Source organism: Bombus impatiens, unplaced genomic scaffold (genome assembly GCF_000188095.3).
Source record: "Bombus impatiens unplaced genomic scaffold, BIMP_2.2 scf_0581, whole genome shotgun sequence".
NCBI classification, from domain to species: domain Eukaryota; kingdom Metazoa; phylum Arthropoda; class Insecta; order Hymenoptera; family Apidae; genus Bombus; species Bombus impatiens.
In genome coordinates, this window is record NT_177000.1 from 384,036 (window position 1) to 398,239 (window position 14,204).

At 34.2% G+C, this 14,204-nt stretch overlaps 2 protein-coding genes across 3 annotated transcripts; both read left to right on the forward strand.

The window, feature by feature from the left end:
* Positions 1-724: 724 nt before the first annotated feature.
* LOC100743111 (thyroid transcription factor 1-associated protein 26 homolog) lies at positions 725-1,699 on the forward strand. The gene is made up of 3 exons (XM_003491528.4): positions 725-1,008; positions 1,111-1,234; positions 1,342-1,699. The coding sequence occupies exons 1-3, from the start codon at positions 891-893 to the stop codon at positions 1,592-1,594; spliced, it is 495 nt and encodes a 164-aa protein (XP_003491576.1). The 5' UTR covers positions 725-890; the 3' UTR covers positions 1,595-1,699.
* Positions 1,700-2,165: 466 nt separating this feature from the next.
* Positions 2,166-10,220, forward strand: LOC100743229 (AP-2 complex subunit alpha). Of its 2 annotated transcripts, none has more exons than XM_003491529.4 (14): positions 2,166-2,309; positions 3,249-3,337; positions 4,047-4,258; positions 4,352-4,545; positions 4,634-4,865; positions 4,936-5,044; positions 5,126-5,769; positions 5,856-5,987; positions 6,084-6,281; positions 6,735-7,063; positions 7,151-7,419; positions 7,526-7,670; positions 7,895-8,102; positions 8,181-10,220. In XM_003491529.4, the coding sequence occupies exons 2-14, from the start codon at positions 3,274-3,276 to the stop codon at positions 8,256-8,258; spliced, it is 2,814 nt and encodes a 937-aa protein (XP_003491577.1). In that variant the 5' UTR covers positions 2,166-2,309; positions 3,249-3,273; the 3' UTR covers positions 8,259-10,220. The 2 variants fall into 2 exon arrangements, 1 of the variants encoding a protein (XP_003491577.1); XR_002947182.2 differs by lacking the exon at positions 2,166-2,309 and having other exon boundaries at positions 3,274-3,337; positions 8,181-8,622; positions 8,743-10,220.
* Positions 10,221-14,204: the final 3,984 nt, after the last annotated feature.

Genomic DNA, 14,204 nt, shown 5'->3' on the forward strand with positions numbered 1-14,204 from the left:
TTGTATTTCCTATATACACGATCTATAGCTCAAATGAATTTTTAGTGCTTAAATTCTCAGCGCTCTGTATTTGCGCACAAACGTACCCATTACATCACACATCTAAATACTATTATTAATGAAACGTGGTAGCATAGGGGATAACTTCTTTTTTCCTTTAAACCGTTTATTTATATAGATCGCATTAACAATGTCATATTTGATATCGATGGTCGATGGTCATCCTTCATTTTGCTACACGTGCGTGAAAACAATGTTAGTACACGCGAATAAATGTAGCCATATCACTGGCCAATGTCACTGCCACGAATAAACTGACAATATGTAATGCGATGACAAGTGCCCGTAATATACTCAGTCGATCGTGCAACAGTAATTTCTTTGTAATTTGCTTTTCTTAGTACACTCTGGCATTATAATTTTTCCATTGAAACCTTCGACACTGACAATCAAATAAGTATCTTAATATTTCATTCAGCTGTATCTACTAAACAGTGACAATGTAAATAAGTCTGTAAGAAATATAAATACGACTTTATTACTCCTTGGTATATTTTTACTTTAACCATGAATAGAAGTTTATTTTAAGTCACCAACACCTATCCAACTTTGCATTTATCTTCTGTCGACATATTAAACGATATTACTCAATAGTATAACACGTATTTATGTGCATAACGATAGTGCACGAACGTTTACGAATGAAGGTAAAGTAACAGCCTGTTTTCCTCAAGAAAATACATTCTAATGATTATCCGATACACATCGTACCGATGGAAAATATTTCCCTTTGAATTGTCGTTGGTTAACGCGCCCGCTTAATTGATCTCAAGTCCCCCTTGCGTCTACTGTCGCAACTAAATTAGCATCTCGTGAAGCTTGTCGTAATCATGAAGAGCCATGTAAAGGATGTTTTTAATAAAAAACAGTCAGAATATGTAAGGAATGGAAAACAGCCATTTAACAAAAAGGAGTATAGACTGCAGAAGTACAGTAATAAATACAAAGGTACGTTTGTGAGACTATCGAGTAATCTAGTTTACGTATAGGTTAAGTTCAAATATCATTAAGAATATTATTCTCACTTTTTAATTGTACTATATATTGCAGTTAGTCAATGGGAGCAACGCAGGAAGAAAGCTGTTGTACGAGAATTTTACAAGCAAATTGGCAAGGACCAGCAACAAAATCTAAAGAAATTCGCTTTCGAAGCTAATGATCAAAACGAACACGAGTATGTATACTTACTACGTTTTATATAGGAAACATCTTCACGTTTTATATAAGCAACATCTTCAAAATTCATATTGATTTTCAAAGATAATTCCTGTTTGTTCGAAGGAAACATCAGAGAAAGATAAGTGCGTTTCATAAAGCAAGACAGGAATTTCTCGATAGAAGGAATGAACAGTGGAGGGAAGAGGAAGAAGCTTGCCGAGTGAAAGCTGAAAGAGAGGAAGCGCTGAAAAAGTATAAAGAGAAAAGAATGCAAACGTACAAACAACTTTCGAGGAAAACAAGAAAAGGACAACCTGTTATGAATGCTAGGATAGAAATGTTACTTGAGAAGATACAGCAGCAGGTGGCACGATGATATAAGGAGATATCGTACATTTTTAAAGACGTGAATGATCTCTGAAGTTGATACATTGTAAATAAATTTTTTTATTTAAGAAATATACATGCAATAACAAACAAATTTTCAATAAATACCTTCCCGTAATATGAACTTCGTTTAATATGCTTTTAATTAAATCAAAGTTTGACGACCTGGTTTAATTCAATTTAACGTATTAATTGCATGATAAAAGGAACATTAGGAGCTTTTTGGTTTCCAAAACCTCTCACTATTTTATAATTATATTTTGGAATAAAATTTTTATCGTATGATCTTATTATTTACAGTACAGAGTTATTAGACTTTATAAAATCTTCTCTCCTATATTACTAAGAAATGTCAAAATGACCGTAAAAATTGAAATATCGAATATTCGATTGTTAAACGAATATTAACAAGATGCAATGGATCACGATATGATAACAACAATTAAAATTTGTCTCATACGTTATAAGCAATGACATAATCATATAAAAAGCGATCGATGAAATAGCAGCAGATTTGAAATACGAATTTACCCGCGCAATGTCGAAAGCGCAGGCCTAATGGCATTTGACGGGTAGCCGTCAGCTAGTCAGCGGTTGCAAATGGCGACAGCCACGAAATCTCTGGCACCGACTCGCGAATAGTTTCACGCCTACCGAGTACTACGTGACAGAGCTGTGCGTGAACGTTACCCTAACCCAGATTGGTATGTACTTAAAACTGATCCAATAACCAAGAAGATGCGTAGCAGATAACCTTTTCCTCAGAAAACATAGGTCGCACTGGTTGCATTTGCCATCAGTACGACAGGTCATCGGAGACAGAAAGCCATCGTTCGATCTATTTATCCGTTTTCAAATATTCTTTTTGCCTGCTCGATCCATATACGTTGAATTATTCGGTGATTCCTTCGCGAATGTTGCTACAATCTTTCAACATAATGTCGGCAGTTTTCATGTAATGCGAACCACTATCAACGTTTCCATCACACCGCTGTCAAAGAGCGTTTGCCGTCGGAATCTAGGACGCGTTACCGGCTTAATCACTCGATTTTTCTCTCGAGCGTCAGAGTAGACGCTGCATTATTTCGCACAACTTGCCCTTTCAATTCCCAATGTTCATGTAATATGCTAGTTTCATTCGCTAACATCGAACGTATATCTAACATGGGGAATTCTTCTTTAAAGTTATTTGAAGAGACCAAGGGGCTCGTTGGTTCGAGTACACTTAATCAACGAACATCGTTTAAATCACTTTCTTCGGCCTTCCTCTATGCGTCTATTGCATGTCGTCAAATAAAAACACATATTTGCGAGTTTACAATTAACTTTCCATAAATTATCCCATAAGCAGCGATATGAAGAATTCCATTCATCTTTTTGTATATTTATTTTCATATCACATATCTCTGTCTATGTTTATTAAACACCATTTTATAACTACATATATTCCTTTGTAATCCAAAAAACATCCTGGCATATATTTTCTTATAAACATTTATATAATTGAAATGTTTAATTGTTATAAAAAATAGCTTGTAGATAGATGTTAACATGTGTTTTCGTGTTAACATAATTTTGTAAATTAAAATTACGTTTCTCAGGGATATGAGTACAAATTTCTTTCATTGTATTTTATTTCACAGGTGGTTTTAAATAGAAGAAGACAAGATGCCGGCTGTGAGAGGAGATGGCATGCGTGGGCTGGCTGTATTCATTTCTGATATTAGAAATTGTGAGCTAAAACACTTTTCTTGTTACTTATATGTCTTTAAATGATACTTCTAAAAAATGTATTAACTTGCATCTTACATTAGTCCTAACTAGACACTCGTGTATATTATATGCTATCAGATAAAAAAGAAAACTCGTTAACTTTTGGATCATTGAGATTTTGACCCGTGTTTCACTAAGAGATATGATGCCATTGAAACAAACATGACACATAGAGTATTTAAGGCAATGAAGAGTAGGAGACAGGGGGCGGAGTTCTGATATAGCCGTATCTTTCTGATATAGCTTGCGCTCCAGACACTCATATGTAATACTTGGCATAATAGAGTAAATGAATATTAAAACTAACACTTCCAGCCACCTTGAGAAATCTTTATAGATATGGATAGAATGTAAATTAACGTATGGGTTAACTATATAATCTTTATATTATATATAATGCAATAAATAATTATATAACAAGAGGGACACAAAATTGACTCTTATAGGACAAATCAATACATCTGTACTTTGATGCCAGTCCAAGTGGCATGCAGCCATTATAGTTTTCTATAAAAATAATGACAAATGTATAGTTATATACGTGCGCGCGCGCGCGCGCGCGTGTGTGTGTAAATGCATGTCATCAATAATTCCATATTCACAGAAATAATCTGCAAAAGGCTTAAAAAATTATTAATCACTTTGTTCTGTTTTGCTTATCCTATTAGGTAAAAGCAAAGAGGCGGAAATAAAAAGAATAAACAAAGAGTTGGCAAATATTCGTAGTAAATTTAAAGGAGATAAGACACTTGACGGTTATCAAAAAAAGAAATATGTTTGCAAGCTCCTTTTTATTTTCTTGCTTGGTCATGACATTGACTTTGGACATATGGAGGCTGTTAATCTACTTTCGTCTAACAAATATTCAGAAAAACAAATTGTAAGCGTTAAGATCTATTGAAACAGATAATGCACACATAAATTATGTCGATGCTGAAGTTTAATTTTATGCAACTATTACCACCAATTTTAGGGCTACCTTTTCATATCAGTTTTAGTAAATACAAACAGTGATCTCATTAAATTAATAATTCAAAGTATAAAGAATGATCTTGCATCACGAAATCCCATTCATGTAAACCTTGCATTGCAATGTATTGCTAATATTGGTAGTAAAGAAATGGCAGAGGCATTTGGCAATGAAATACCAAAACTACTCGTTTCCGGGTATGTAGCTAAAGTAATTAATATTTCATGCTCCTTTACAATTTATTCAAAGAAAGGAAAAATAATTATAAATAATTTTTTATTTTAGAGATACTATGGATGTTGTGAAACAAAGTGCGGCATTGTGTTTATTACGGTTATTGCGTACTGCACCGGATGTTGTTCCTGGTGGAGAATGGACCTCGCGCATAGTTCACCTTTTAAATGACCAACATCTCGGTGTTGTTACCGCAGCTGCATCTTTAATAGATGCTCTTGTAAAAAGAAATCCGGACGAATACAAAGGATGCGTTAGTTTGGCAGTTTCAAGATTGAGCAGGGTATGGCACAGCTTGTTAATCCAGTCAATGGTTAGATGTTAGTTTGTTTATTTTTACTCTACCTCAATAGATCGTGACATCGAGCTACACAGACCTACAGGATTATACGTATTACTTTGTGCCAGCACCATGGCTCTCTGTTAAACTTTTACGATTACTACAGAATTACACCCCACCTGGTAAATCATTTTTGTTCAAATTGTATAATATATTAATGTAGCCACAGCAATAATTTCATCGTATTTGTTACTTTCTAATAGCTGAAGATCCAGGTGTAAGGGGTAGATTAAATGAATGTTTAGAAACCATATTAAACAAAGCTCAAGAACCGCCAAAATCAAAGAAGGTGCAGCACTCGAATGCTAAGAACGCTGTGTTATTCGAGGCCATTAGTTTAATTATTCATAACGACAGTGAACTGCCTTTATCGGTTCGAGCGTGCAATCAACTCGGTCAGTTTCTATCCAACCGTGAAACTAATCTTCGTTACTTAGCACTGGAATCCATGTGCCATTTGGCTACATCAGAGCTTTCACACGAAGCGGTGAAGAAACATCAAGAAGTCGTCATTCTTTCTATGAAAATGGAAAAGGACGTATCTGTTAGACAACAGGCTGTTGATCTTCTGTATGCTATGTGTGATAAAAGCAATGCGGAAGAAATAGTACAAGAAATGTTAAACTACCTCGAAACTGCTGACTATTCTATTAGAGAAGAAATGGTTCTTAAAGTCGCGATTCTAGCCGAAAAATATGCTACCGATTATACTTGGTATGTTGACGTTATTCTAAATCTCATTAGGATAGCTGGTGATTATGTTTCGGAAGAAGTATGGTACAGAGTTATCCAGATTGTTATCAATAGAGATGACGTGCAAGGATACGCAGCAAAGACTGTTTTCGAGGTAGATAACGCACAATTGTATATATATCTTTTTCATTTAAATATTTTGTTATAAATAAGATATTAAATATATGTGATATTTGTTAGGCCTTACAAGCACCAGCTTGCCACGAAAATATGGTTAAAGTTGGTGGTTACATACTTGGGGAGTTTGGAAATCTCATTGCTGGTGATCAGCGCTCTTCTCCAGCTGTTCAATTTCAATTATTACATTCCAAAGTAAGGTCTATAAACTCTTGCATATTTAAACATTCCATGTTTAATATATTAATGCCGTTTCTTTTCCTCTTCTCTTTTCTCTGCTTAATTTTTCAGTATCACTTGTGTTCTCCAATGACCCGAGCGTTGCTACTTTCAACCTATATCAAATTTGTTAATCTGTTTCCTGAAATGAGAAGTCAAATTCAAGATGTTTTTAGACAACACAGTAACTTACGCAGCGCAGATGCAGAATTACAACAAAGAGCTTCAGAGTATCTTCAGCTAAGCATTATCGCCTCCAGCGATGTTTTGGTAAATAATAAGTCCAATTCAAATTAATTAGCGTATCGCTGTTCCAGTACAACATTGACGCAACTGTAAAAAGATTATTTTTCAGTTAATGAAGAAAATCGATTTCATATAATAAAATTTGTAATTAAATAACGAAGCGAATGTTTCATAATGTTGCGATAAACAATATTGTTTGCATTCTCTAGTTACTTTTAAGTATGTCTGCGACGCAACTAATACATCATTACTGCTACGAAGTGCGATAGACAAAAACAAATATTTCAATAACTACGTTACTGCCATCCATTGGCTAAGAATGTTTGGAAAATTACGAAACTTTCATAATGGAGAGATTAGATATGTTTAATAGTAGATTTTTATTACACTGGAACGGCGATATTTATAATTGTATACGATATGAAAGTATATGTGATTGCAGCAAATGTTGGTGAATATTTATAATTCTCCTTATAGGCTACAGTATTAGAAGAAATGCCAGCATTCCCAGAAAGAGAATCTTCTATTCTCGCCGTTTTGAAAAGGAAAAAGCCAGGACGAGTTCCCGAGAATGAGATTAGAGAAAGTAAAAGTCCTGCACCAAATGCTAATCATCACGCGGAAGCGCCCGCCAGTGCCACAGGAACTGTTAATAATACATCGGCAGATTTATTAAGTCTTTCTACACCGCCGTCTTCTCAACCAACTAGCAATACAGGAGTTTTACTTGATGTACTAGGTGATATTTATAATATGCCAAACAAAGTTGCTACTAATGGTGCCCAAAACACGTATAATCCCAAAAAGTATGTCGATGTAGAAAATATTTAATCAAGAGAAATTTTCGAGAAGGTACTAGACTTTAAAGTGCCTTATGATGCTATGCCTTACAGATTCGTGTGCAAGAATAACGGCGTATTGTTTGAAAATGACTTAATTCAAATCGGAGTAAAGTCAGAATTCAGACAAAACTTGGGACGTGTCGGTCTTTTTTACGGAAACAAAACTCAGTACGCTCTTCACAGCTTTCAACCTCAACTATCTTGGCCCGAGGAAAATCAACAAAAATTAGCTGTACAAGTAAAGCCCGTCGATCCCGTGCTAGAAGCTGGTGCTCAAATACAACAAATGATTAATGCAGAGTGTATCGACGACTACAGTGGTACGTTAAGCTACATAACATTCTAAAACAGATGCCATCAAACTGATGTTATTCACTTTTATATTGTTTGAAAACGGTCTTAAATTTTCTCTTTCCTATATTATAGATGCACCAAGCATGATCATTTCCTTTATTTATAATAATGTGCCACAAAAGATAACAATGAAGTTACCATTAACGATCAACAAATTCTTCGAGCCTACAGAAATGAATGGAGAATCATTCTTTGCACGGTGGAAAAATCTTGGAGGGTATGTAACTCATCGTAATAAATACTTTACTATCGTCATTTTGGTTGTTATTTCTTTTAACTATTACATTAAAATTTATTAATTTATTAAATATGACAAAAGTCATCAAAGTACGTAGTCAAATAATTTTAGAAACTGTTTGACATATTTTTACTATTCAAATAAAAGTTATTTCGTTCAGCAATACGTTGAAATAATATTATATAATCAACTTACACTTTTAGAGCCAATCAACAACGTTCACAGAAAATTTTTAAAGCACAACAGCCGATGGATCTTGCGCAAGTGCGCACGAAACTGCAAGGATTTGGAATGCAATTACTGGATGGTATCGATCCGAATCCTGATAATTTTGTCTGTGCAGGAATAGTACATATGAGGGCACAACAAGTAGGATGTCTCTTACGTTTAGAACCTAATAAACAAGCGCAGGTAACTTTCAAAGCTCCTTAAATATTGGATCTCTTAAACCAGGAATTCGGTGAGCCAGTTGTTAATGTCATCTTGTAGATGTTCCGTTTGACAGTACGTTCGAGTAAGGAATCGATGTCGGTAGAGATCTGTGACCTGCTGGTGGACCAATTTTAGATGGCCTAGCAGGCGTGAAGCTAATTTAAGATATGTTAAAACGCCGTGGGAAGACATATCGTGATCACCGAAGGATGTCGTCTCTCGACGTTCAAAAGATATTGATGATTATTTGTTAAGACATATTTGTTGTACGCAAGCTTACACTCGCAACGCGGTCACGAGAACTGAACTCTTGTGTAGGCGAAACATTGTTACCACGTATAATCCTACGAACAAAGCATAGGATTGCTAAAAATACGATAAAGGCGAATTGTGTACATGAAAAAGAAACAAAAAAAAAAAGAAAAAAAGAAAAAAAGAAAGCAAAAAAGCTGTGCGACATACGATGACTATAATGGACAATATTGGTCCATGAATGAAGGTAACAAGTACAGATATTACCTTTATTTCTTTTTTCTTTCTTCTTTTTCTTTTTTTTTTTCAATTTAATATGTGGCTTTAATAAGAAGTTATAATTTGTAACTTATCCAATAATGTGTAGATGCATGCCACGGGTATCCGCAAAAAAAGAAACGGCCAAGAATCACACTGCAAAGCGTTCAGGTTACTAGCATATATTTTTTATAAATGATGTTTATAGTTATCCCTTTCGATGATGAGTATTTTTAATGAGTTTACTGTATCACGCAAATGTGTCGGCTACAGCGATTCTATATTTATTAGCCCGTACTATTGAATTTGTATGCTCGTGGCGCATTCTCATCTATACCTTTAGCTTCCCTTTTTGTATGTACGATCTTTTTCGTGCCGATTTTCGTTTCTTTTTTTGAGATTATTATTGTTGCGCGAGCGAGAGTAGATTTGGACACGATGACAGTAGTTGTATGATATTAGTTCTCTATCGTAGACTTTTCCTTGTATTTTACGGAGCTCAAAATTTCTTTTGTAATTAGTAGATTCGAGATGATCGATCCCATCCCGATTCCCTTACCTCTGCTCCGCTTGTTCTCTGGCCCTTCCTTGGTTTTCTGTACCTCATACGTTGACGTATAAAATCCATGGCTGGTTTTATTTTTCGGCTGACAGAGAAGAGCAATTAAATTCATTGAGAAGTAAACGAACAAGAAAAAGAAGAAGTGAAACAATAATCACTAGAAGAACTTTTCTAATCATTTTTAACGAATCTTGTGTGAGATGTATATTTCAGTAGTATATCTTGTACAGATGATATTTACGAATACGTTGGAGATTATTATGTTTTGCGAGTGATAATGGAGAAAAAACAAACAAACAAATAAATAAATATGAAAATAGAGCAGCTGTGACGTTTAAACCGTGTTAGCATTGGCATCATATGCTTCACGATTACTCTGTCTGTTATGGAAATTGTAAAGCTCTAATTAAATTGTATATAAAAAAATTCATTAATTAAATGTGCCAATGACAGGGAGTCATTGCACGAGACACACAGAATCTGTAGTTGCAGGCATAACGATCTTGTAATATCGTTCCTTCCTGCCATCTCATTTATATATATATATATATTTCTTTATCATGCGAACACGAGATGTATATTTTTTTTATGTTCGTATATAGCATAAATTTATATTCGAAAGCTTTCTCCTTGCTCCACCTGTGATTCCCCTTTATCGTTTCTGACTGTGTGTTACGTACGTACTAGCATGAATCGAAAACTCTAGCATGACCTATCAAAAGATCTGTATATAGAACGCGTTTCTAAGGATGCAGTGCTATCAATGTTTCATCTCAACTTTAATCGCTGTTAAGCATGAGAAAGAGTATATCCTAAAAATTTATGGAAGTCGGATAACAATGTATCATAGATCTAGTTAGCCGTAAAAATGTAAGTTCAAAGAACGCTTGCATCCTGAAGAACGTGTTCCTAATATATGCATACGTTTCACGTCGAAGTTACACAAGCGTTTGATGAATATTTATGAATCAAATGAAACGGGAAACGTTAGATAGAAAAAATAAATTTTTTTATTTAACGCCCAATTTTTTTTCATTTAATTCGACACTTCGCTCGAAAGATGCTTGTTTTTTTTTTTAATTCAAACTCTTTTTTGTCGTAACCTTACTACGAATTATTGTTTTACTGTACTATAGTGTTTAATTTAAAAACGCGGTACATTGAAAATATATATACCGTGTCCAGCAATAAAATAATTGCATAGAAAACACATATATATGTATCTAAGAGAATTTTACGAGCAAGTAGCGAAATTTGCATTTTGTTTTTATTTAGGATAACACGATAACATAATACATACATTATATAAGAATTATAAGAAACGAACACATTCCTTACATAAGATAATATAAAGGAAAATTCGTACATATAGTACGTATGTAGAAATACTTTATATTTAAATTTCGAAAACCTATTTTTTAAATTGTGCGTCGCTTCTCAAATATGGAAGAGAGAAAGTCGCAGAAGAAGAGAGCAGGATCGAGTTTCTTTATAAGTTGCATAAGTTCAAATCAAGTCCTTCGTTTCATAGTTCCTGACATTCTTGCATCGGTTTTATTCGGTTTTGTACATATAAATCTGTGACACAAAATACATCTTAGATATTTTCGATCTTTAAATACGAAACAATCTTACGAACGAATAAATGACGTGCATATAATTATTAATCGATTGATAATAGAATAATCGCCCAGTCATGGATTTGTTGAGAGATGATTCATATTTAAAAACGATTTAAACGAGGTTCATATGACAACACCACCATTTTACACGCATCAGAGTGTTTATCTTCGCAGAAGTGTGAATCATGTTCATCCGATTAAAATGAAATACAAATGATTCGTATATATATTATATATATATATACACACGCGTGGATGCATATATCATATAAATAAAATACACATAATCATATATATATATATATATACTTATATATATATATACATATATCTATATTTATATATATTTATATACTTATAAGTATGTATATATACATATATATATATATATATTACGAATTATATTGAGATGTGTGCGGTGACACACGATTGTTGTATTATTACGTTGCGGTGTCCTGATCGAATGGCGATCGTGACATACGTATTAATGGAACGCGTTTGTTACAACGCTGCAGAGATTTATTCCGATAAATCGAACATCTGTCTCGTTACTTTTTGCTTCCCGTGTATAGATTTAATGTAGGAGTTCGGTTGTAGGAGAAAACGCAGTCACAAGTTACTAGCGGGTTTGCAATCGACCGCTCGAATCGAACCAAAACCATTCAGCACAGATGCAACGTGTGTACACTATGAAGTTGATCGATGTTACCGTTGCTCATGAGCTTCGGAAAACTGCTTCGTTCAGTACATACCGGAACTAGCATAAATGTATAGTGTATCTTTCCGTATTTGTAGATCCGTCTCCCTTCCGTTGTATAATCCGTGCTCCTTTTATTTATTTATGGCCGTGGTATGCAAAAAGCGTAGACTAAGTAGACATCGATGGCCTAACGAAAGGCTTTTAATATGCGAATGAATTTTCTAAATAAAGTCAAATATAATTAGAAGAAATTAACTAACAATCTACCGACAATATCTTGTTGCACTATAACTATCGATTTTCGAACCTGTATCAGAAATTTTGTACGCGAGTATGTGCACTGCATATGGTTGCGAAGGTACATAATCTTGTTCGTTGAAAATTTTGATAGAAATTATTTATTAGTATTTGATGCATGTATAAAAGAAAAAGATATAATAATCGCATTTATAAATCATAATTCGTTAAGCCATCGAAAATGTTGGTCCTTCGTTTGTCGTTGTTTACTTTAGGATAAGCATAGATCGACGCGCACGGCACAAAGTACGAATACAGGAATTGTTCACACGATTACGAATGTTCGATCACCGATCAATCTCAATTGATATGATATTTTGTTGATAAAATGAGATTTCTACATTTGATCTTTACACGAGGAAAACTGTAAAATTCTCAAGTTATTTAACAATTGCGTTTATTTAATTTTCCGTCGACGACAGTAAGATACACTTTATGAGATGAGCCTTTTGTGATCTTTTTGCCAATATCGTTTTGTATTGTTTAGCTCTACTTACATGTACGTTTGTAAAATGCTATTGATTTATGCTATTAAACTATACATACATATATACGTAATCACGTATAAGTGTGCTCTCTCGATTATTTGATTGGCATTGGTAGTAATGTCGCTCGCGTTTAACTCGAACGTAGCTTCGTTTTATTATTCAAATTATGGTAGGAAATGATCGAGGAATCGATAAAATGTCAGTGAGAAAATTTCAATTCGATCTTTCGGGAAATACAATTATATCGATGGTATAAGCTTAGCTTGAATTACGATTTGTGGAATTTTTGAATATTGAAAAGCTAAAAAAAAAATTATGTTTTAGATTTATCTGTGGATTATAAATAAAAATTTCTTCGATCATTTACTTCGTCCATTTGGAAAAGAAAAAGGACGAAGAATAACTCGTTTGAAGAGTACAACGAACGTGGCAAACAGGATTTTGCTGAAAAATTGTTCAAATTGAATCGTGTGAACGTACTTGCGTACGTTGTCTATCCTGGAGTGCGCGACAATTCGAATATCCTTTCAACGTTTACTAAATTGCATTTGAATATTTTCGTTCGTAGTTTTCGCAGCGTAGAAATCGAGATATCTCGCAGGCTTGGCTTAGCGTTCGAAGCTTTCAAGCATCGTGCCAAAAAAAAATAAAAAATAAAAGAAAAGTAACGCTTTATTCTTCGATTTGAAAGTACGACAATTTCTACGGGGTCCACATTATGTCAATGAACAAATCATACGACTATTTAGAGAGCGTTATAAACTTACTCGACGATGTTCCGTGAATTGTTGCGTTCGCGATTTATCTTTATGCCTAACTCGAAGAACGTCCTGGAACACGTGGTTCCGCGTTACAGTGTGTTTTTAGCGATAAAACCGATTCGTTTCTCGTTTTTCACGTTTTTTACGTAAGAATTGTTCGGTGATATGTCAAGTATGGATTGCGAAAAATAAAACACAAATCACTCGTTTGCCGCAAGAAAGTGTGTACGTATGTTACGTTGATATAAGTTACAAAAATTTCGTTGTATATACCGTTCAGCATAGCGTTGAGAATCGTCACGATCAAAGGACACAACAGATCTGACAAGACAACAAGTAGCTGAACAGTGGACATTTTCTATGTATTTTCAAAGTTCCTTAGAAGGCTAGAGGACATATAGTTGAGATTATCTTGATTATTACAAATAATTAACATAGTTGAATCGATGCGAGGAATGTTTTATTTGTACTCGTATTGATCCCATTGCAGCATATTTTACAGTAAGTTATTTTTATAGGTAGATTTTACCGCACGAGAATATAACGACGTTGTTTCACATTTCATTTATAGAGCATTATATTACCGACATCGTCATCGATGTAATGATTCTTGATCACACGAACAAACTTGTTGCAAGGTAACCAAACTTGTCTAGATTTCCTTCGCGTAAATTGTAAACTACGATACGATCCACAATGCAAACGTTCCCCATTGCTACCGATTGACTGAGATCATCTTTACGGGAGAAAGTAAATAAAACGAATAACATTTTTCTAAGATCCGTAGATGTATGATGTAAGACTTAGAATCATGTTAATATAACACGGTAGCAGTGAAATAACACAACATCGAGCGAAGTTAGTATCTAACCTGAAACGTTGAATATTCGAATTTCGGCTTTACGGTGAAACTACTGTTATCGTTCGAGATTCTCGAGTATTTGTAATTGCTAATACCAAGTAACGACGTATCGTTTTCAATGCAAATCGAAATTATCACCTTTACGGATAAAAGCGAATAGAGAATAAAGCTATCGTCGAACAGCACATATGTATATGACCCATGTATTGTAGCATCTCGCGAGTAATTATTTTCATTTTTCTCCGATCGTATGATTATCGTGTATATATACATCGTAGC

Excerpts from the sequence above, each read along its gene's own strand:
- LOC100743111 (XM_003491528.4), top strand. The coding sequence starts at position 891 with ATGAAGAGCCATGTAAAGGATGTTTTTAATAAAAAACAGTCAGAATAT. Across the intron at positions 1,009-1,110 it reads GTACAGTAATAAATACAAAG|TTAGTCAATGGGAGCAACGC; the intron begins GTACGTTTGTGA and ends TATATATTGCAG. Across the intron at positions 1,235-1,341 it reads AATGATCAAAACGAACACGA|GAAACATCAGAGAAAGATAA; the intron begins GTATGTATACTT and ends GTTTGTTCGAAG.
- LOC100743229 (XM_003491529.4), top strand. The coding sequence starts at position 3,274 with ATGCCGGCTGTGAGAGGAGATGGCATGCGTGGGCTGGCTGTATTCATT. Across the intron at positions 5,045-5,125 it reads ACAGAATTACACCCCACCTG|CTGAAGATCCAGGTGTAAGG; the intron begins GTAAATCATTTT and ends ACTTTCTAATAG. Across the intron at positions 8,103-8,180 it reads AACCTAATAAACAAGCGCAG|ATGTTCCGTTTGACAGTACG; the intron begins GTAACTTTCAAA and ends GTCATCTTGTAG.